At 30.7% G+C, this 23,701-nt stretch overlaps 2 protein-coding genes across 4 annotated transcripts; one reads left to right on the forward strand and one right to left on the reverse strand.

Annotated features, from left to right (window-relative positions):
* The first annotated feature begins 2,315 nt into the window (after window positions 1-2,315).
* CYCH;1 (cyclin H;1) lies at window positions 2,316-8,827 on the forward strand. 3 transcript variants are annotated; one of them, XR_847720.3, is made up of 15 exons: window positions 2,316-2,475; window positions 3,259-3,330; window positions 3,529-3,579; window positions 4,875-4,953; window positions 5,075-5,193; window positions 5,270-5,343; window positions 5,592-5,712; window positions 5,792-5,860; window positions 6,044-6,085; window positions 6,719-6,796; window positions 7,800-7,858; window positions 7,942-8,026; window positions 8,163-8,251; window positions 8,340-8,487; window positions 8,561-8,827. XR_847720.3 is itself a non-coding variant. In XM_011078375.3 (14 exons), the coding sequence occupies exons 2-14, from the start codon at window positions 3,271-3,273 to the stop codon at window positions 8,398-8,400; spliced, it is 987 nt and encodes a 328-aa protein (XP_011076677.1). In that variant the 5' UTR covers window positions 2,316-2,475; window positions 3,259-3,270; the 3' UTR covers window positions 8,401-8,827. The 3 variants fall into 3 exon arrangements, 2 of the variants coding, with proteins under 2 accessions (XP_011076677.1, XP_011076678.1); XM_011078375.3 differs by having other exon boundaries at window positions 8,340-8,827; XM_011078376.3 differs by having other exon boundaries at window positions 2,319-2,475; window positions 3,265-3,330; window positions 8,340-8,827.
* A 7,196-nt stretch (window positions 8,828-16,023) lies between these two features.
* LOC105160980 (endoglucanase 12-like) lies at window positions 16,024-20,420 on the reverse strand. The gene is made up of 6 exons (XM_011078528.2): window positions 20,226-20,420; window positions 19,305-19,718; window positions 18,134-18,220; window positions 17,896-18,045; window positions 17,525-17,806; window positions 16,024-16,374 (listed from the first exon to the last, which is right to left on the reverse strand). Exons 1-6 carry the CDS (start codon window positions 20,418-20,420, stop codon window positions 16,057-16,059), a joined length of 1,446 nt encoding a protein of 481 aa, XP_011076830.1. The 3' UTR covers window positions 16,024-16,056.
* Between the last annotated feature and the right edge of the window lie 3,281 nt (window positions 20,421-23,701).

A 23,701-nucleotide genomic window follows, 5' to 3' on the forward strand; every position in this document is an offset into this window, starting at 1 on the left:
AAGGGAAAATCAGAGCAGTGGAGGGCACGGAGTTGAAAACGCAAGTGGGTGGGGGAAAAGGTGAAATAGTAATTTAGGGGGGTTGGATGGATTGGATTTCGGATTTCATGAACTTTACCGTCGTGTCAACGGTCAAACGCGCAAACTCCGCTGTTTTTTTCCTCAGAATTCTTTATATTTCCCATTTCTTCATTCTTTTCCACTTTTAAGCGCTTGAGACTTGAAAGGCAAATTGCATAAAACTTATTCAGTTAAATTTTTTTAGTTAATTATATTTTGTTATTCGAATTATAATTATTTTTATATTTTAATATTTAAAAATTTTATCAATGTATTATTTAATTTTAAAAAGTTTTACACTTATATATTTTTCAATCAAGTTTTTTGTCGAAAAAAAATCATATACAGTGAACATGTGATATTTAAGAATTATGTGATGTGATTTTCACATATGCACAATATGTAATGTTTCTTAGTCAGAAAAATAAAAAAAAAAGTGATCGCAAGTGGTGCAGTGCAAATTTCACAAAATTGAGATCGTAAGTTGACATAAAAATAAATTTAGATGGCAAAATTTAAAAATAGATGTAGCTCAGATGGCAAAATGTGATTTACCTAAAATTTTTATATATTTTAAAGAGACAATTTGAGAATTTGCTCTATTGGCTACAAAAAATTAGGGGCTACAAAAATATGAGAAAATTGCATATTTACCCCCTGTGTTATAAAAAAATTGCTAAATACTTATATGTGTTAAGTAAAAAGCAAAAAAACCCCCATGTAATTATAATCTCTATAAAAAGATTTCCTATGTTAAAAAAAATAGAGAGTTGTCTACATGTGCTGGACATGTGAATTGTATAACCTTTTGATGCATTTTCAGCCCAATCCTCTTTTAATAGACAAAATTACCTCCATCAATATTTTTTTTTAGTTAATTCTTTACATTTTCATATTTTGTTAAGAAAAAAGTATGATAAATACTTAAAAAATATTGTTCATCAATATTTATATATAAAAAATATTATTACATCAAATTAAATTATTATACATATTTACATATGAAAATATCAAAATTTTAAGATTATTAAATATTATTTATAAGTTTTTAAAATCAAAATACATGATTTTATTTCTAAAATATTATTAATTAATTTAATTTTTGTGTTGGATATATTTTAAAATCATATTATATAAATAAATTACAATAAATAAAATTTAATTTTTTAATATAATATGTTTAGGCATAAAAATACTTAATTAAATTAATTCATTATATTAAAATTTACAAAACAAAAATATAACAAATAAATAAATAAATAAAAGTTAAAAAAAACGGATCGTGGTATCACCCCCCTCAATCGCCAGCCACTCCACTGACCCCTCCTGCGCCTCCAGTCCTCCACCCCCAGCCTCCGCCTCCCCCTGCCAACCTCCACCAGCATGCTTCTCCGTGATGTTTGGACAACTATGCCCACCCAAAGTTATGGCGACATCAGCATCTCCCCGCCCCGATTGGGGGGCGACAACGAGTTTGTTGTTGTCCGATGCCCACCTCCGCTACATACATACATATGTATATAATATATATTACATTAAATATATGTATATATAGAATTTTGTTTCATATATAATTGTGTATACTTATGTACAATTACGTGTATACATATATATAAATGCAAAAATATATTTTACTAATTACATAATATTTTTAAACTGTTCATTTATAATTAAAAAAGATCAATAATTACTAAAATAAGAACATAATAAACAAATCACTAAAAAAAATTGATACCGTTAAAGGTCATTGACAGAAGAGAAACGTGTGCAACATTTCACAAAATATATACGCTATGTTTGTTTTCATTTTCAAGTTATCTCTGGGAAGAATCAAAACACACCCAATGTTTGCCATCATTCAGAAATACCTTATCTAGGTGTTTTAAACTGTTTTAGCATAAATACATACGTATATATATATACATACATATACATAAAAATATATAAAAAAAGATATGATTTGACTATGAATTGATAATGAATAGTAATTTTTGTCTCCCAAAACACAACATTAAACATACAATACTTATTTTAAATTATTTTATAAAACAAATCCAAACATATATACTATCTCTAATACACACTTATTTATCTTTGTTTTTCTCTCTCTATCTCCATAAAACACAACAAAACACTTAAAAAACGAATCCAAACATTATGATAGAGGTTTTCATATATATTTTTAACACGATGAGTTTTTAGTCGAATTTTTAAAATACTCAAACTTATGCAATTTTTTTAAAAAATTGAAAATAAAGGAAACGAGGAGACAATGAATTAGGGGCTAGGGTTTTTTCTTTCTTGATTTTAATTATTTTCCAAAGAGGGTCACTAACTCAAGCCAACTCCCGATCCTCAAGCCTCAAAATTCCTTCCTCGACACGGACTCCGTCATCAGCGGCAGTATCAGTGACGGTAAGGGTTTTTAGCTATTGTAATGTACTATTGAGTTGATTATCGTTCCATGAGAAGAAGCCTCATTTTTAGGTTATCGTGGACAAAGTCTATTTGTTTCTTATTAGCTGTGTTGGGGTGTAAAAGCTGTGTTAGGAAGGACTCAGGTAGTTGCTCCCAAGGTTTGGATTGATCTTGAAAATGGAATTGGAAGTATCCTCTGTGTGTTCTTTGCATTTTCAGTTTCTTTTTTCTCTTTTGCAAGATTAGGATGCAGCATGGTATGTGGGAATAGAGTAGATTTGCATCTGTTTGAATGTAGAGGATTGTGCCAAAGGAGTTGAATTCTGAATGATAGATGGATCAAGTATTTGTTTGTATTGATACTGGTTTCTAAAATTACTGATATTGCAAAGTCGACATTGTTAGTGAAAGTGAAGCTGTATGCTGCATTTTGTTGAAAGGCGACAGTGGACTGCCTGCTTGTTACTATGCTACCCACCTTACTCTGCATAGCTCTTTTTTTGTTTTCATTTTTCAGCTATTGAAAAGACAGGGAAAGAAACATCCTAAGTTTTTGTCAATGCCTTCATTGAACACACAGTTCAATGCCTTTAATTTATTTTTATTTATCTTACACTAATACTAAATACAAAAATCAATTATATTGAGAACTCCCAAAAACATATACTTATCTCTATCTTCTCCTCTATCTCAATGAACTCTTATAAATAGAACCAAACAATGTCCTTAAAAAACACACTGATGTATTAGACTGATACCCTTTTTATTCTTATGTGTTAGAGACAGAGATCAATGGCGGATTTTACGACTTCGACCCACAGAGCAAATTGGATATTCACTCCTCAAGATCTTGTAATGACTATTTCCTTCATAACCCCAAACTCTTCTCTGTTTCTTCTTTTGCTCCTCATCGACCCCTGTTGATTTTGTCAAAATTTGATGTTTGTGCATGCAGCTAGGGGTTGTTCTGTTCTTATTTATCACTGCCTTTAATTTGGAAAACCATCTCCACCATGTGATGATAACCTCTTTTTTTATGATCTTTGGCAGAAGGAAAAGTACAAGGATGCTAATAAACGAGCTAAACAAGCACTTGAGAAGGTATGAATTTAGACTATTGTGGTATATATATATCAATGTGTAATTACCTGTTTCTATGTGCAATCAGCCAATAATAGAAATTAATTATGGATTTGGAACTGGGAAGTGGAATGTCATCAGATTTTCTCAACATTTTTGAGAGTAGAACCTTTATTTTTGGCCTATAAAAAAAGTCATTTCACATATTCTGCAGAGGGCATTTCCCTTTAGAAATAGATAAATTTTTTACTTTTTTAGATACATAAGCGCATGGTCACAGGGAGTAAATATGTATCCTAATTCATACAATTGTTCAGTGTGAGATTTCTAGTTAAAGTTCACTATCAAGGCACGTCAGAACTGTCATTCGCAATGCTTTATGATGCAATGTGCTTTATTATTTGATCCTTACTCTTGCTGCTGCTTCCAGGATTTTTGAAACTACGGATGTGTTTGCGCACGTGTGTGTTAGGCCTGATTTCACATAAATATTCATTTCTTTCTGAGAGCCCGACTTAACTGTTGCATTTGTTTGATTCTGAAACCTATTTTTGTATAAGCATCCACAGTGAGATGTCATCACAATATGTTTTCCGATAAGTATCTATAATTCGATATCTCTTTAGGTTTATCCTAAATATGTGAACAATTATCATGTGATGAGAGATTTGCAATATTTGTCAAGATGGGTTGCGAGATAGACAAAATGATCAACAGCTTTCCAACAAAATAAAAGGGCTAAGCAATAGAGAAATCAAAATCTAGCAATTGTAATAAGACTATTCTTAAGGACTGAAAATCATTTGTTCATTTTCTTTTTGTGATTACAAAAAATGCATTTATTTGAACCTACTGTCAGAGCTAAAGGGGGGTTACCCAGCATTGTACATGTGCACAAGCGCAACCCAGTGCATGGTGGCTTTGCCCCTTCTTGTTATGGCTGAGTGGGAAAATGGGGAACTAGCTCTTTTGGGTAGAACCTAGCAAACATGGATGTGCTGGGTCTTTGTGCGTCATGGGAGTTGAATTTGGTTAATGAACTTGCATACTTACTGTTGTGAAAAGTTGGTGGTACTGGAATGACAAGACTACAGTTAGTCTTAGAGGTCTTATTTCCTGGAAACAAGCTGGCATCAGTGGGAAATTAATAGTTCTTCCAGAGATGTGGATGAAGGATTTTAACAGTGCTGGCATCTTCTTGCTCTCTGATTTTAGTTCTCAAGTCCGTAAAATTAATCACAAACTTATTGTTGAAGTATTTTCTGCATCAAATATGACATTCCAAATGATGTTAAGACTGTAATATGTTGTGAAAGTATGGAGCAACGCGGATGGAAGTAGATATTGATGGATCGTTCTCTTATGCTGAACCCCAAAATGATGCGAAAGATAATGGTGAGTTCCTCATCTTAGAGAACGCACTTTACATCTGTTAAATATCACAAATTTTTGTTGGTTAATGTAAGAGAAAATAATAATTTTGTAATTCCTTGTGTGTTATTCTTTGGTGTTTTAGCTGACAAGCATTCACGCCCTAAAGCACTCAAGATAGAAGAAGAACAACTTTTGCGGGCTTTTTACGAGTTCAAAATTCAAGACGTTTGTGATGCCTTCAAGTTTCCACGTAAAATTCAAGTAAGTACATCTCTGGGAACAATTAAGCAAACTGTAGGTGAATTGCTATTCAAACTTAAGTTGTTCTTTTCTGCAGGCAACTGCTCTTATTTATTTTAAAAGGTTTTACTTGGAATGGTCAGTGATGGAGCATCACCCAAAGAATATCATGTACGGCTACTTCTTGATTACCTCTTCTCTTTGTGGCTATCATTTTTTTATTTTGAAATTCAAGAAACAAAAGCAATAAGCAAGACAAAATGAACTTCGTTCTTAGCTGTATTTTGCGGTTCACAATTGATGATTGCCACTGTATGCTTTCTGTGCGTGTCACTGTTTGTGCTGTTATGATTCTGGATGCCATATGCTTAACCTAGGATTTTTACTAGATAACTCAAACGACTAATTGGCTTCTGCAGGTTAACATGCATATATGCTGCCTGTAAGGCAGAGGAGAACCATGTATCGGCAGAGGAGCTTGGGAAAGGGATTGAACAGGATCATCAGATGATCCTTAATAATGAAATGCTTGTTCTGCAGGCATGAATATTACATACTTTTACTGTATCTTATTTGTTGTAGTTTGCTAATACTTTGATACTAGTTTCTGTCATTGCAGAGTTTAGGATTCGACCTTATTGTTTATGCACCATATCGGGCACTTGAGGGCTTTGTCAGTGATTTGGAGGTCCTCTTCCAATTTATTCTGTACTTTTGGTGTAGTTGTATGCGACAAAGAAAAGATTAATAACTTTTCTTTTATTGCTATTATTTTTTATATGTTTTAGCTTAATTATTACTTCTTTTGTTGATTGATACATTTTCATTGCATATGATGATCATATTATGATGATTCTTCTTCTCTCTGTAGGAGTCCTATGATGCAAAACTGGGGCAATCTGAGACGATAAAGGTACTTTACATCTCTCTGAGTTCCTTAAACATTTTTTCATCTTTTCTGCATTATGTAAATGCATTATTATTGTTTTGTGAGTAATATCTTACAAAAAGGTCAAGTTCAGAAGGGCTAATGACTAATTGTGTTGACCTTTCGAATGATTTTTTTCTTTTCACATTTGAATTGGTTTAATTTCTTTGCACTATTACTGATATTATTTAATGTAAGAAATTTCATTGATGAACCTTTTGTTATACTTTATACGGAGAATTCGTTATTGCTTTGTAGATTTAACAGATGTTAATTGATAGTGATTAGGCTCTGAAATCCTCCAGTTTCTGTAAATCTGATGAATATTTTGGGTTGGTAGGAAGATGCCAGAGATATGCACTTATCATGGTTGCTAGGAGTGTATAACTATGAGAATAAAATTTTATCCTACTGTTCTGAGAATGTAGCCAATTACAATATGATATATCTGTCTGGTATCAATTTGTGTCAAAGTTTATAGATTTGAATATATGTGTTAACTAGGTGCCTGAGACACTGATCCTCATAATCCAAGAAGTTAATTATGCATGACATTAACTACTAGACTTCCTAATTATGTTCCATATTCATGCTTTCACACTTTCGTATTGGCTGTAGAGTTTGCATGAATCCGCAAAAGCAGAAGTTGATAAAATTATGCGTACGGATGCTCCTCTGCTATACCCACCAGGGCAGGTATTGTTACCTTAATGTGAAGTCCTCTTCCCCAGATTTTTGCTTGGTTGACTTAATTTCAAATTTGCAATATCTAATGTTACATTTGCTTCTCATATTTTCCTGTAAATTTAGGTATGAAAATATGAAATTTTGTGAGTTTCTGAGAATGAGTGATCTTAAAACGTAGTATGAGATGGGAAGCAACTTCTGTAGCCTCTTTTTAAGAAGTTTCAGTATTCATTGCTGAAATTAACTACATTGTTGGGAAGAATGTATTTGCTTCTTTCTCTGTTTGTTGACTGATGTTCTTATTCTAGGAGACTTGTTTTGCCAAAACTTCACAATGGACTTAACAATGTAAGCATTTGCTTAAAATGAATTGGTTATTGCAAAGTGCTCCATGCATCGTGGGAGCTGTTTTGACATGTGTTCAATATCAATCTCGTCGTGTTACATCTGCATTGTTGATGAGTTGTTTCCTGATGTGAACTGTGCACAGAGAGAATGATTGAATTACTTTTCAACAGATTTCATTGAGTATTCCTGGTACATTTTATCGGTGGGCAGGGTTCTTTACCTCAGTGAAGAAGCAATTCTGTGTATAATTGATTGAGCATTGAGGTTGACAGATATCTTTGGTTCAACTATGTTATGTTAAAGGTGTCCTGAAGATGGACAGATATCAATCCGCATCACCCATTCAACCAAATTGGACCTTTAAGTACATAATGTGATTGGATGTTGCCCTCAATTTTGGGGTAAAAAAAATCAAAAGTTAGATCGTATATGAATTTTCCAACTTTTACATCAAATTTTATGACAAGTCAAATTTGTACCTCAAAGGATGAAGAGAGTGTGTTGGTATGATTTGTCAATCTGTTAGTTCTGATCACCCTTTTTCATGGTTCATGCGTATACTAATCTGCTTCTATTTCTGCTGGCCCACTACTCCTGCTGGGTATGATTTGTTCTGTATAAGCTTTTGATCAATAGCTTTGTGACTTGTCTATTTCTTGTGTAGCTGGCATTGGCAGCTTTACGTAGGGCTTGCGAGGTTCATAAACTTATTGACTTCGAAAGGTTCAAAAGCCGTCAACCTCTGAGCAAACTGTGTTAGAGAACACTTATTCTTGGAGATAACTTTGGCACTGAACCTTGTGCAGATACCTTCAAAACATGTTCTCTCGGCAGCATCCTGCTCATGCAACTTCAGAGCTCAACCTTGCACTGAATGTCATTGATATGCTGGTATAGTTTCAAATCCTGACCTGATGACATTCTTCCACCATCATGTCCAGGGTTATGTGCTTTTGGCTATAGTTGAAAGCGACTTCTATGTTGCTGGTTTTGACTCACCTGGTTAAAATTTTGGAATGTTATACAGATAAATAAGCTCGAGACCCCTACCTCCAAAGATGTAAAGCACATTGACAGGAAACTTAAGTCCTGTTTGGATCCAAGTTCACATGACAAGTACTTCTACAGACTTAGCATTTTACTCCCTCCCTCATTCTTGTCTCTCGCCGTCATATAAAGCATGTTTTCCCCCATTCCAATGCAGGAGTAAGAAACGAAAGCACAGATCTAAGGAGAGTTCAACTGAAATGCAAGACATGCTATGATGTTGAGGAGGGTTATTTATCACAACTTGGGTGGATCTGCTTGTTATGCTTCATCCATATTATACTGCAAGCTCCCATCTTATCATGGTTGAAGCTGACCCCTTTTAGCTTGAACAGAATATGGTTTGGTTAGAGGCTAACATGGTGATCTCATTTTCAGTAAATGGCTCCATCTTTGGCAGACGACCGTATTGCCTGAGGAGAAAGATTCTATCGATGAAATCACGCTGGATACAACCCCATAGAAAAAGAATATCTGAATATTGTAATTCACGTGTGAATGCTCATGTATTTCGTGTACCTTTGCTATATGTTTATACAGATGTCGAAAAATGTACTGTTGTACGTATTTGGTGGTGCGGATATGCATATGTTTTGCCACATTTCATTAGATATTTTGAAGTGGGAATATCAATATTCCTGTAAAGCATGCCTCTAACTTTCTTGGTTAAGCTTGTAAGGCAGAAAGATTGCTTTGTGGAGAAAGCAGAAGATTAAACTAGTTGCATTCAGGCTTTACCTCTTGTCCTTCTAAAATTACTATAATCTCTTGTTCTAAGTTCACAATATTTGTGTGCTAGTGTTCTCTATTTGGAAGTGGTTATGATATTTAGAAATTCTATAGGATGCATTTGGTTGGAATTACAAGTGCAATAGGGTGTTTGGTTAAGTTTATAATTTATAAACATTTACATCTTATAACAAATTTCAGTGGTTTAAAGATGTAAATCCTATTTCAAAATTAAATTGATAAATAAGAGGTCAGAGTTTATAAAATAAGCGAGTTTGTTTGATATGATAAGCCTTTTATATTGTAATAAAAAAGAATTTGTTCCCAAAAAAAAAAAAAAAAAACCCATTAAACTATTAAAGGGGGTGTTCGCGAAAATTTTTATTTATGAAAAAATGAATTTTGTAGAAAAAGTTGAAAGTTGTAGTAGAATTAAAAGTGAATAGTTTTGTAAAAAAATAAAAAGCAAACAAAAGTTAAATTAGATAGTGTTTGAGGAAAAATCATTTCTAAAACAAATTTAATTGTTTAAAGACTATTTTATCTCTATATGTTAAAAGAATATTATTTTTTATTATATTTTTATTTGTTATCTGTCAATAATAATTATTTTTCATAAAATATAATAAATTTTATTTTAATTAGTATATATCACATTTAATTTTTATGAAATATTAATAGAATGAATGTTTAATTTAATAATTCTTCCACTAAGTAATATAATTGTTGATTCAAAATACAATAATAATTAAACTTGCATAAAAGAAAAAAAAATCATTTTATTAATTAATCATAACCATTTAATTTATATATATTTTTTATGATAAATGAATAATATAATTAGATAATATAATAAATAAAATATAAAAATTATAAAATATTTAATATATGAAAGTGTAAATTTGATTATTGTTAAATTATTCGAATTATCTAAAAATTTCAATATCAATTTTAAATATGAAAATTTAAAATAAATTAAAAACAATAAAGTTGAATTAAAATTATTATAATGAGGTTAAAGTAGTAAAAACTAAAGTTGAATTTATTTATAAGTAAAAGCTGGCATATCAAACACCTTGAAAGTACTTTTTTGAAACCAAAAGTTGAAAAGCTCTCGTGCAAACACTCCCAAAATCTAAGTATCATGTAAATAAATATTTTTGATTGGGAAATAAAATATCTATTATGTGAAGAGTAAAATAAAATTAACAAAATATTGATGGTGTTTTTGTTTCTTGAAAGACCTCAAAATCTCGTAAGAACATATGAGTTGAGCTTAAGATACTAAACTTCTTATTCTGGGCTCTAATAAGTTTTTTTTTTTTTAAAAAAAAATATTCATTTTAAGTACCATCTTTTTATTTAATATATAAATTCTCAAATATTTTATAAAATATTGTCAAAAGCTTATAAATTTAGTTAAACAGCATCCAAGTTTTCCACTTTCATTAGTTCTATGAGAAAGTAATTGCAAGATTTGAAAGGGGGCAAATTTTTGTGGGGTGTTTTTATAATTTTTTAAAAAGGCGAGGTATACTCAATAATTACATTAATGGTTAGTTCATAGACCTAGTATGTAATCTATAAAAATTTGCAAAAATAGTTTTTAATAATTGTAAAAAAACTCTAACAACCTCTTTTTTTTTTTTAAATAAAAACGATGAATACATAATTTATAATAATATCAATAAATTGAGTAATACATTGATTCGATCAATAAATTTAAATTTATAGCAATATTTCAAAATACTCACATCAGACCAATACTTATTATGATGAATTATTTATATTAAGTGAGATAAATACTCACAGATCTAGTGGGACTCTAATCCATGATCTCGAACTTATTCATGAAACCTCAACTTTAACTAGTAAACTAGTACATCATCAGTAAAAACTCAAACTTAAAAACCTTGCTAAGGGTCCTAATTAGGTTAACTCGTATGTTCTGGAATTATCTCACAGCTTCTGAGGCGACCCATTCCCTTCTGGAATAATGTTGCTACCTTTGCCTTTTTATTTTGGGTAAATTACAATAATTTTTCTTGAGGTTTGACATAATTATGAGTATCCCTTGTTGAAAAATTATCAATACTTCTCTGATTTTAACGGCCGTCAAACAATTAGCCCAATCGATTAAGTTTTCATCTAGTTTTTATGGTGAATTGATTAAAATGCCACTGTGAATTAACAAATATAATTTTACTTATTTTTTTAATTTTTTATGGACTACGTGGATAATTTTTTTTAAAAAATTTTTAAAATTTTTTCATCTATCGTGTCCGATTTTTTTACAAATTTTATTTTTTTAAAATACAATAAGGACAAAATTGATAATTTCATACATCCATCTAAAGATCAATTAATTTAATCAAATATTATGAAAATATTTATAATTTTTAAATAATAAAAAATATTTGTAATTTTTGCCAAATCTCAAAAAAGTCATTGTAATTTACCCTTTTATTTTTCCCACTGCAACACGGAAATCTCAAGCTGGTATTAGTATGAGTTTAGTGAATTGGCTTGTATGACAGTAACAACATCTTGTATTTATTTATGATCATGTCTTAAGAATTATGGTAAAATAAATAATACGGTTAAAAATATATTTTATTCTCCTGAACTATTTTTAAGGTAATATTTATTTTTTTAAACTAATAAATTTAACACGTATTCCCTGTAATTACATATTTGACAGTATTATCCTTATATTATATATACTAGTAATTTGTGATGCACTCTGTGTGTGTGCAACTCTTATAAATATAATTTAAAATAAAATATTTATAAAATACTTATTATTTAATAAAATAATAGAAAATATTAATAAAAATAAAAAAGTGACCAGAAGAATGAATGAAAATAAAATAAAAAAAATAAATAGCTATTGAAAGATAATGAGGAATGAAAAGTTAGATGGGTGGGTGGAAAGTTAATAAATAATTTAATAAATTAAATTAAATATTAAAATATATACATATTTGTAGTTCAAAGAATAAAAGAAACTTTCATGTAAAACTACTTATGAAAGTAATAAGTTAGTATATAATATAAATACACAACAAATATAAATATCCCAATAATTCTTAAACGAAAAATGATATTATATACGCTTAATTAAAAGTTAAACACTTTTAGAGAAAAAATAAATAAATATATTATGTCATAATTTTCATATAAAAATATTTAAAAAAACCGATATGTAATTACTTTTTTATGTAAACATTTTAAATAATTAATAACTTAATTTTATTAAAAATTAATAAAATATGTTACATAATTTTTACATATGTAATAAAAATTAACTTATTTAACTTACTAATTATATTTTAATTGTAATTAAAAAATATTTTCTTCAAATAAGAAAAAATTAATTGAATTTAAATTGCAAACATTAAAAAAGAAATTATTTGACAAATACATAATAAGAGTCTTTCAATTGTTATAAATAGATCTTATTATGATCCTCAACTATTAAATTCATTGCAATCTAATTAATTAAGGTGGACGAAATATTCAATTAATGAGAAATAAAATTGAAAAAATTCAAATACTTTAATAATTTGTTAATTATTAAAAACTATCATGTACTTCAATAGAGTTATTTTTCATAACAAAAATACAAATATTAATGAAACAACTTCTAATCATTAGGAAAACAAATATATTTTACCCCTAGATATAAAAAGGCAATATATATATATATATAAAATAATTTACATGAATTTTAATCAAAAAATTTCATCTAATTTATTTTAGAAAGTTGGTATTTTTGCACATTTTTTTATAACCAAACTCGATAATAATATTTTTATTATTTTATTATTTTCTGTCATCTTTATTTCTCAACATTTATGAGAAACTCATTATTTGATAACTTATATTCAAATCCAAATTCAAAAAGCATTGTAAAAATTAAAGAATATATATAACTTGCATTTATTAAATTTATTTATTTTTCCAAATAATTAATACATTAATATTTCGATTTTGTTTAGTTAAAAAAAATACTGTTATGACTACATAGTATTTTTGAATTATTGGGAAATTATTAAAAACACTAACTTTTTGTATTAATTTACCTCTCATTAACGAAATATTTCATCCATTTTAGATAGATCACAATAAAACTTAACAATCAGGGACTATAGTGAGATCTATTTAGAAAAGAGGAACTATTACAGTGCATTCAAGATCTACTAAATGCCAACCACCACAACTGTTATTAAATTATAATTAATATTAAATAAATCAAACGATTTGAAGCCCAGCAACAGTATTTAACCCTGAAAATATATGTTCTCAAACTACCCAACGCCTTGCAAATGAAGGTGGACCGGCCAGAAAGTAGAGTAGTTTGAAGTGTCACTCTTGCTTCATGGTTACGAATTGAGTGGGAACACTCTTTATCCCATCAACAAGACAGTGAAGCTTTTCATTAACTACATTTTTCATTATTGACCGGAATGCTAGGTAATTTTTATGTAATAAAACCCAAAATAAATAAAATCTAGACTATTATAAAATTAAAGAAAATATTTTACTAAACAAGATTCGCAAGTTCTGATCATCATTGATTCTACTATATATGAATTATAGGATCATTAATTAGTTCCGAATACAAAAATATAAAAAAATATTTTTTTCTGAAGAATATGCTAATCAGAATTCAGTTATTTTAAACTAATCACACGACAAATATAATTTTAATTTAATACTAAGAGCATAAAAATTTCCTACTAATTCGACCACAAAAAAACATAGAAAAATCCTCTAGCATTTGGATTGAAGAACCAAGAATAGGAGAAGAGAGGAATAATTGCTGGAAAAATTGTAGCAAAATAGAAAATGTTCTCAAGCACCCTCATCAGCATGCAGACCAAAAATTCTGCTGCAGAGAAGCAAATTACGATGGGAGTGGTAAGAGATTCGTTCTTGCTTCATGGTAACGAATTGATCGGGAACGAATACATCCCATCAACAAGACAGGTGAAGCTTTCGCAATCAAACCACAGGAAAACACACACACAGACACACTAGATGTATATTTGACTGCAACGCACTCGATTCATTCACGTCAGCGAGTGACTTTACAATTAAACTACATGGGAAATAGTGGGTTCTTTCTCTGGGGGATGATTATGTACTTTGGAGGAAATCGACAGTGAGTGTTTATGATAATTTATGACGCAAAGAGACCTAAACCTAGTACTGTAGTAGGTGTTCCTGTGGAGGGTTGGAGGAGATAGAACTATATATATTAGTACTAGGAAGGGTTTCCTATGTTTTGGAGTTGGCTAGAAAGGGGGGAAGGTGGTGGAATGTGATTGGTTGTATGACAGCTTTCGAGATTTTCTAGAGATTTTTTGAGGTGCTTTTGAATGGATCCATTTCTTAGACGACACTTATCAGATCCCACATGCAATCTTTTCAGTTGAATAAGTTGATTTTGCAGTAAGATTTTCTTGTTTCTTACCTTTAATTATTTCTTCTTTTTTTTTTTTATAAATTACAATGAATTTTTATGAAATGTAATATAATTATAAATATTTTTAATTTATTTAAAAAATTATCAATAGTTATTGATATGTGATGAAATTATATCATTTTTAGATTGAAGCAACAAATTGTCAACTTTATTTTTTTGTATTTTTTAAATAAATTAAAAAATTATAAAAAAATTTGGATGGAGTGGATGGAAAATTTAAAACATTGTGAAAAAATTATCCGCTTAATCTTCAAAACTTTTTAAAAATAAGTAAAATTTTAATCATAGTCCACAAGAATATTTTTGTAAAATCACACCACAAAGTGGATGAAAACTTAAAGTCTAACAATTTAAGATGATTGTTGGATGGTCGTTAAAATTAGAAGATATTAGTATTTTCTCAAATAACAAAAAAATACTCAAAATTATGTTAAAATTCATGAGAACTCGTTATAATTTAACCTTCTTTATTTTTTCCCTCGTACGGTAAGCTTGTGTTGGTTGGATATTTTTAAATGTAAAAGTAATTATGTCATTCATTTTTATAAAAAAAAAAAGTCTACTTACTTAAATTAAATTAAAATAGCTAAAATTTATTTTGTAATAGAAAATTAAGAATAACTATTCTCATTAAATAATTTTGTTATACTCGTTTGTTAATTGATTAGTCTTTAATCTTAAAAATTCAAATAAGTTAGGACTGCATTTGAATTGATAAATTTGGACTTGAAAGAATGATTTTAACAAAGAATTTCAAATAATTTAGTGTTATATTTGGATGGACAGATTTTGACAGAAATTTCAAATAATTTAGTGTTATGATTCTGGTACCAAATAATGAAAGTATTTCAAATTTAATTTTTTTTAATTATACCAAATATTTTAAGAGAAAATTATTATTTTTTTCCTCTCCCTCTTCCTTTCCCTTTCCTCTCATTTAAGACCAAACGAACCCTAGGGTTCGTTCGGTTGAATGAGAAGAAAGTCGGAGTAAACTTTTCCCTTTCCTCTCACTTAAGACCATACAAACCCGAAGGGTTCGTTTGGTTAAATGAGAGGAAAGTGGTAATAAAAGGGGGAAAGGAAATGAATTATAATTTTTCTTTAAATTATCTAGTATGATTTGAAATGGGAGTAAATATCAAATAATTATCTTTTTTGATACGAGAAAAATAAAATTGAGAAGAAAATACTAACTTTTTGAAATTTTACTGATTAGTCATTTCTATTCATTTTGTCATAAAAAAATAAACAAGTTAACGTAATACTTAAAAAATTATAAATTACTGAAAATTAGGAAAATTATTAATAAAATTTTCCCCCAAACAAACAATCTCTTAAATTAGGAGTCAGATGGTCTCAAATAGGATTTTCTATTACTTAAAAGGTCAAAATCAAGAATACACATAAAATACACAAAATGCGTACACTAATAGAAATGTTTTTCGAGACGTAACCAAAGACTTAATCTGGGATCTCAGCCGTTCCCTTTTAAAACAATATTTTTCAATTGAAGAAGGTCCACTTTATTCATATGGTTAGTAAACTTAACATATATAACAATGCTGAAGAGAGTGCATTCTGTAGTTTGCAAATCCATATACGAATGTGCGTACAACTTCAGCAGGTCCGATACTTTGCTGGAAGCATGAAATCATGAGGCAAGTCGGGCTAAAACCCCAACAAAGGGTGCATTGTTTGCAGTTGCGGCCTCCCCTTGCCGGTAATTTTTCCTCTCGTCGGAGTACCCGTCGGCCTTATTCGGCCCCCCGACTACTGCCCCGTCAAGAACATTAGGGTTATCAGCATCCTTGTTGTACCATTCAAAACCTTGATTGCATTCGATTGGAGTCGCGTCTGTCTTGAACGACACGATGGATGCTCCTCTGTGGTGAACTCTCTTTGGATAGTTTGATCCGACACCCACCATGTAACTCATTTGCTTCGGGTTCGTGCCCAATATGTAGTCCACCTAAAATAGCAAGAATTCGAAGAATTAAGAGTTTGCATTGCATCGATTAGGATCTTGAATCTGGTTGGATTCGATAGAGTGCAAGCCTTTGTGATTTGATTGAGTGTCAAACTCAATCGTCTATCATACATTAATATCCACTAAAAGCATCATTAAATGGGACAATATCTTCGGCAGTACAACATCCCATGTCAACCACAGGAAAATTTGCAATATTGGCCGCATGATTATTTCACGTATGGTTCTATACTTTATGGAATTTTAGATTTGACCCTAGGTCTTAGTAAAATTTTCACTATTAGTTCAAAAACATAGAAAATATTTGGTCTTTCTTACTCAAAAGTTAAAAACTAATAAAACAACACAACCATGATCTTCCCGTAGTCGTTAGGTGGTGATTTTTTTTTAGGACGGAAAATCACTACATCATCCTTATGTGCAGGCAGTTAAAAACCAAATCAATAGTCACAACAATGAAAATAGTTCCTACCCCCTCAATCATTTGCTCATCCTTTCGAGAATCTCTTCAAATACACCCATTTTTTTTCTGCATAAAACAATTGAAAGACAAAAATTTGGAATTTCTGAAGGATAAGCAGATAATATAGGGCTTAGGAATTCTTTTCACTACTATGAAAGTTGGTATGGCTTATATGTGCATGTTATGAGTACTATGTGTTGAATTTCCCTCTAAAAAACATGCCAAATTGAGAAAAACGACTAAAGTTATTATATTTTTGAACTAACAGTGCAAATTAATTTTTAAACCAAGGGCCAAAAGTCAAATTCCATAAAGAATGGACCAAAGTTGAAACAACACAATCTTAATGACCAATTTTGCAATTTGGCTGGCAATCACATATTCCACCCTTATATTTGATACGATTATATGAAAACATAATCGGACATTTGAATTTGATAATGCATAATTAATGATGTTGCAAAGATAGGATTTGAATCCGTGAACTCAAAGTTATGAGCCTTGCAAGCTACCAAACTGCACCCGCCCCGCCCCCCGAGCCCCAATTTCACTCTATACTAATGCACCTAATATATCGCATGGGGTGCCAACAAGACGTTATAAAGTGAAATGTTGACATTATATTTATATCCAATAATCTAAGCCTGAGTAGTAATGCAGCGAGCGTACCTGTGATCTGGCAAAAGCAATCAAATCCTCAGGACGGACGGCGCCTTGAGCGCACTGGAGAGTATTACTAGTAGCAGTAAGAATATCAGCATAAGCAACGATGATAAACGAAGCACTGGTGACGTACTGAAGATTATTCCATTCGTCGAACCAAAGAAGTCCGGCACCCGTCCTCTGCGTGTTGCTATTTCCTTTCTGGATGATGTTGCAAACGTACTGCTCAGCATTAGTCTTGAACTGACTCAAACTGCCATCGCCCGGATACTTCTGCTCCAAAATTCTCTGCATTTCACTTTCATGAATACGTTAAAATCAATTATTTCAAGAGGTTGAACTAAAAATAAGACAGACAAATTTACAACACGACGTGCCTTTGTGACGAGGACTTGAGCACCAACGTTCTTGTCGTCCCATGAAAACATTGAACTGGTGCCAAAATTAACGTTTCTAGTGAGGAACCCGACGTAGCTGATGTCGTTGGTGGCCCGTGCTAGCCAAGCAGCAGCCCACAGCAGCTCGTCCTGTGTATTGCATGGATTGTTGAAAGATTGTACTTAATTTGAAGCAACTTATATAGTATATTAATGATGTAACTTTATTCAATCATACCTTGTATCCTGATGACTTATAAAACTCTGTAGCGTCTGGAATGCTGTTCTGGTACAGACCAGTGTATTTTGTTGCAAAATCGAATAACTGCAGGAAATTGGAGACGATCAGGGCTGATACTTGAAAATCGTTGTTGTTCCTAAAGCCGACAGGGTTAGAATGTGCCAAATAAAATACTTTTAAGAGGAATTAATGGTCCAAGGCATATGGATCAGTTTATTTATATTGCAAACTCGTGAACCAGAAAGAAGTAAGTTATTCATAACGAGCAATAAGGGCACACTGTTTGCAAATAGCTGATACATGCAAGCAACTCTTGCAACATAGGGTACTTGCAAAATACTCCTATTAAAAAGAATACAAAATTACTTTTTTATCTTTTTTTTTAAAATGAAGCAATTTACCTTCTTAGAGGGGTGATGTAATGCACGCCCCTTCCTATGCTTGAGCATGATTTTTACGAACAAAATATTATTTTTTATGTAAATGTATAGTATATGATAGTTATAATAATATACAATTATTTTTAAAAAATAAGTTAGTATTTTATATATAATAAGTATTTATAAAAATTACAGATAACATATGATATATAAATTAATATGTACTTCTATTTGTTAGTTGAATTTGAAATTTAAATTCAATCATAAATTATAAGTGTGTTTTATAATTAAATTTTTAAAACATTTAAAATTAGAAAAAAAGCACGTGAATTACATGAAGTGTAATTGCTTTATTTTGAAAAATACAGATAGGTAATTTGTTTTATTTTTTTTTTCAAAAAGAATAATTTGCTTATTTATAATATTAGTGTGGTAAAATTGAATTAGACCTCATATATATGTATGTATGCATGTATATGTATCATCAATTCTAATATGTAAGAGAAGGCTTTTTTCTCTCACAAACGGTGGTTATGACACTGCAATACCAATTTTATTATTATACCGCGCAATAATACCTCTAAATTTATTTTATTTTATTTTTATTTGTTGCTTGCTTTCTTTTTTCCTTTTATTTTTTTTAAAATTTGTGGTATGTAGATTTATATATATCTTTTCTTTTTTAAAATATAAAATATTATTTATTATATACACGCAGACATGCATGTCACAACAACTAATATATATACGAAGGAGAGAGAGAGAGAGAGAGAGAGAGAGTCTCGTGCCTGTTTGGCATGGTTGAGAAGGATGGACGAGTAACTGGAATCCGATTGACTGAAAGCAATGGATGCAGCGGCAAAAGCGGCGGCAGTTTCAGCAGCAAGGTCGGATCCGGGGTGCTGCTCGTCAATCTTGTGAACAGTTCGGTTCTTTCCTATGTCTTCGGCCCTCTGCCAGCAATTGTGATCCGACTTCCCATCTCCCACTTGCCCATACAGCAAGTTGGGCTCCGGGTGGGCTTTAATCAGATAATCCGTTCCCCATTTCACTGCTGCCAGAGCATTCCTCAACTCATTTCGGGCCTGAAGTTGAGGCCCGAATTCCACCACGCTCCATGACAGCATCGTCACTGTAAACGCCGAAGGGAACCCAAATTTCACGTTGTCTCCCGCATCGTAATATCCTCCCACAAGATCAACCTGTCCCGTCCATGCATTCATAATCAAAATTGGGCAATTCTAATCTGAATAGGACTTGATGAAATTATACTACAAGTATAAAATATTAGTCATGTTATTGATGTATAATTCAAGTAAATAAACTAATCACATAACAAGTTTGTTATTTGATTAATTTAAGTTGATCAAATCTGATTCGCGTAAAAAATTTCCATCAAAATTATAATCCCCATCAAAATATTTGTTATACATACTTTGGACCACAATAACTTAATTTGGCACGTGTATTGTATTTGTTTTTTTTAATTAAGTTTAGAATAATCACCCTAAAAATATGATTTTTTTCATTATAATTAATTATCACGACTGAAAATGAAATGTCAGGGAATAGTAACATTTATCATGTTCAAAAACTAGGGAAAATGTTTTGATCATAACTGAAATTATGAAAATATTGATGAATCATGAGCTTTTGTATTGGTTTGTTTGGTCAAATATATAACATAAGAAAAACAATAAATAAATTACCCCGGCTTCTTGACCATCGAAAAGAGCCGAATCACTCCGCCACTGAACACGCTGCTCGGGCGGTAACTTCCCAGACCTCTGCGCTTCATAGAACAACAGAGATTTAGTCAGCGCTGCTGCATAGTCTGCCGAGGCAGCATCCTTAACTAAACCTAACAAACATAGTACACACACTAAGCAACAGAAACCAGACATGTTTGCTGCTTTTCTATGCATGAGTTTCGAGTGGAAAAATGATGGTGTTGTAGTGATATCGTGGCCTAGTTTATATAGTGAAAATGCTAACGCTGAATGATTATTGATGCAAGAATTAGAGAGGGGTTCGATCTTTTAATTAATTTTCCATAAATAAGTTTTCATACTAGAGAAAGCATGCATGGACATAAATAATTTACCTTTCTCATGTGTGGTAATCTTGGAATAATGATTACGTGGTCTTTGGGTAATAGAGGAAAGGAGTGTTTATGGTGGAGGTTATTATAGGAAATTCCTTGTAAATTGAGGGAATGCAGTATGCACATTATATGGATTTATTACTGGTCGGACGTCAGTCCAAATTGGTTGAAGTCCTTGGCAAAATTGCATTTTTCATCCCGGATAAGGATGCAAATATTTCTAGTCTTTCGTTTGACGTAAATTTTAAAATGTTTTTAAGATAATAACTTTTCGGCACATTTACTCTTATAGTCTAACTTTCTTTAAAACAATAGAAGGCAAAATCACATGTTCTGCATGTGATTGTTATTGTTTTGATGAAGCTTTTGAAATAAAATGTAAGAAAAAATTGAAATATTTGTATCAACAGTGTAGACCCGCAAACTCTGTGGGATGAAAAATGATGAAGCAAAATTGCATTATTCATCCCACATGATGGAGGAGACTACACTTTTGGTACTAAAATTAAGTTTTTCAGCATATTTAGTCCCAAGAATAACTTTTTGTCGAAAAATAATGATTACATGCAAGACACATAATTTTACTAATTTTTTGAGGGATGATTTCACTTTTCATATCCAAACTATACTTCTTTTCAGTTTCGATATCCAAAGTTTTTCAAGTGATGAGATTTGGTACCTAAAGTTTATGATTTTCATTCGTTTGAGTACCCTCTGTTAAGTTGACCGTTAAAACAAATGGTTAACACAAATTTTGAGGAAAAACTGGGAAGGAGCTTGTCTATATAAGGGTATATTTGGCTGTCATTTCATCCATTGCAAAAAATAGAGTTGAAAGAGTGAAATTGAGGAAAATTTTGCTAAAAAGAGAGGGATGATGAGAAATCAGTTTCCGTCCTACTCAAAATCGAGTACGGGTTTGTCTAATGAAAATATTTACCTGGAAAAACTGTATTGTGAGTGTGGAATCGATCTACTATTGAAGACTTCTTGGACCAAAATAAATCCAAAAGAAGGTTTTGTGCATGTCCTAATTATAGGATAAATTTATTCTTTGTTCTTAGTTATGTTGTTTGTGTTATTATTTACCATTAATTTTTTCTTTTAATTTTTTGTTCATAACAAACATTTAACACACAACAACCAAATGCATATAGCAAGATTTTATTTTTCTTCCTCAAATTATGAACTTCATTTTCAAGCACTTTTTCTATGCTTTTGCACTTCTTTCAATTCAACTTCCAAGCTTTCATATTTGGTGTTGTACTCATTATTTCATCTTCAAGATGATTGATTTTTCTCAACAAACCAAGAATAATTTGCTTGAATCTTGAGCTCAATTTCTGGTCAAACCATTTAAACATTCTACAATATTTCTTTTCTGTGAATAAAAAAAAATTAATGGTAAATAATAACACAAACAAAATAAATACGAACAAAGCACCAATTTACCCCGTAATTAGGATATGTCCAGAATTTTCTTTACGGATTTAATTATTTTGGTTTAAGAAGTCTTCAGTGGTAGCTCGATTCCACGCTCAAAATATGTTTTTTTCACGCAAATATTCTCATTAGACAAACCTGTACTCGAATTTAAGTAAGATGAAAACTGATTTCTCCTCATCCCTCTCGTTTTTAGCAAAAATTTTCTCAACTCCACTCTATCAACTTTATTTTGTGCGGTGAATGAAATAAAAGCCAAACATGCTCTTATATAAATAAGCCCCCGCCTAATTTTCCCTCCAAAATTAGGTTGACAATTTATTTTAATAGTCAACTTAACAGATGGTACTTAAGCAGATGAAAATCATACACTTTGGAAACCAAATTTAATGACTCGGAAACCTGAAATACTAAAATTAGAAAAAGAATTGATACACTTTGGATATAAAAAGTGAAACTATCTTTTTTTTTTTTCGACATTAAATAGGTTGTAGTATTATATATATCAAAAAACAATTTAATATTAAGATCATTTTAAGATTTTCGTAAAACGAAAAACAAAAGGTATTGACCTATAACGTGGACTAAAAATACAAACTAAATCCTGTATATATCATGTATTTTATATTAAACAAAGTAAAATATGTATCATGATTTAAAATAAAAAAATTCAATTCATGTCATTATGTCATGCAAGAATGTTATTAACATGTGATATTTATCAACATTAAAAAATATAATTAATTAATTAACTTGTAATTTAAAAGTCTAATGCATTGTAAACATGCGTTGGTCCGCCAATAAAATTGTATCATCAAATTAAGTGTGATAGAAAATATTTCACTTCATGAATAAATAGAATTAGACAATCTCATACCCACAAGTCGACAGGACTAAATATCGAAAATTAAGATCTTTATACTTTATAATAATCACGGTCTAGACGTCCAAAACTCTATACCCAAAATAGGTTGTTTCATAGGTTATAAATAAGTATGATTAACTAAATATCCTGATTTTAAGAAGTTATATTCACATTAAGGGTAAAGTCGATTGATTCTTTTTAAGGTTATGCCTGATTCCACAAACACTCCTTACTCTTTGCAAAATTATACATTGTATATATCTTTAAAGGTTGTAATTCTAATTTACATCGATAGCTCATCAAGGACAAAATATATATTATATCATCATCCTCTAAGATAAATTACACAGACACTCCCTTGGTAGGCATATTTTTAACTTTGTAAAAGACAAAGAGTGTCTGTGTTATTACACATAATCAAAGAGTGTCGATGTAATTTATTCTAAAACTAATAAATTTTTACCACGCACATTTATGAGCTCTTGAAATAGCTCCTAGGATCCAATGAAGGTTTTGTTCGATTGGGCAATCAAAAAGTTGGGCAGCAAATGTATAAAGTGATGAACAGAAGCAATTCACATATATGCCACAGTGCAGTAAAAGACCATGAATGTCAAAAGACAAGTTACCTTTCATCTTTATGCATGGAAAAAGAGACTACAAAGTTGTCAAAAACATCAACACATGCCATTGTTACTATAACAGACAATGTACAAAGACACAATTTCTACCAGCAATTGTTCTTGCTAATTATCTCATGGAACTCTTTACTT

This window comes from Sesamum indicum, linkage group LG4 (genome assembly GCF_026168435.1).
Source record: "Sesamum indicum cultivar Baizhima isolate 11 linkage group LG4, ASM2616843v1, whole genome shotgun sequence".
Classification (NCBI taxonomy): Eukaryota; Viridiplantae; Streptophyta; class Magnoliopsida; order Lamiales; family Pedaliaceae; genus Sesamum; species Sesamum indicum.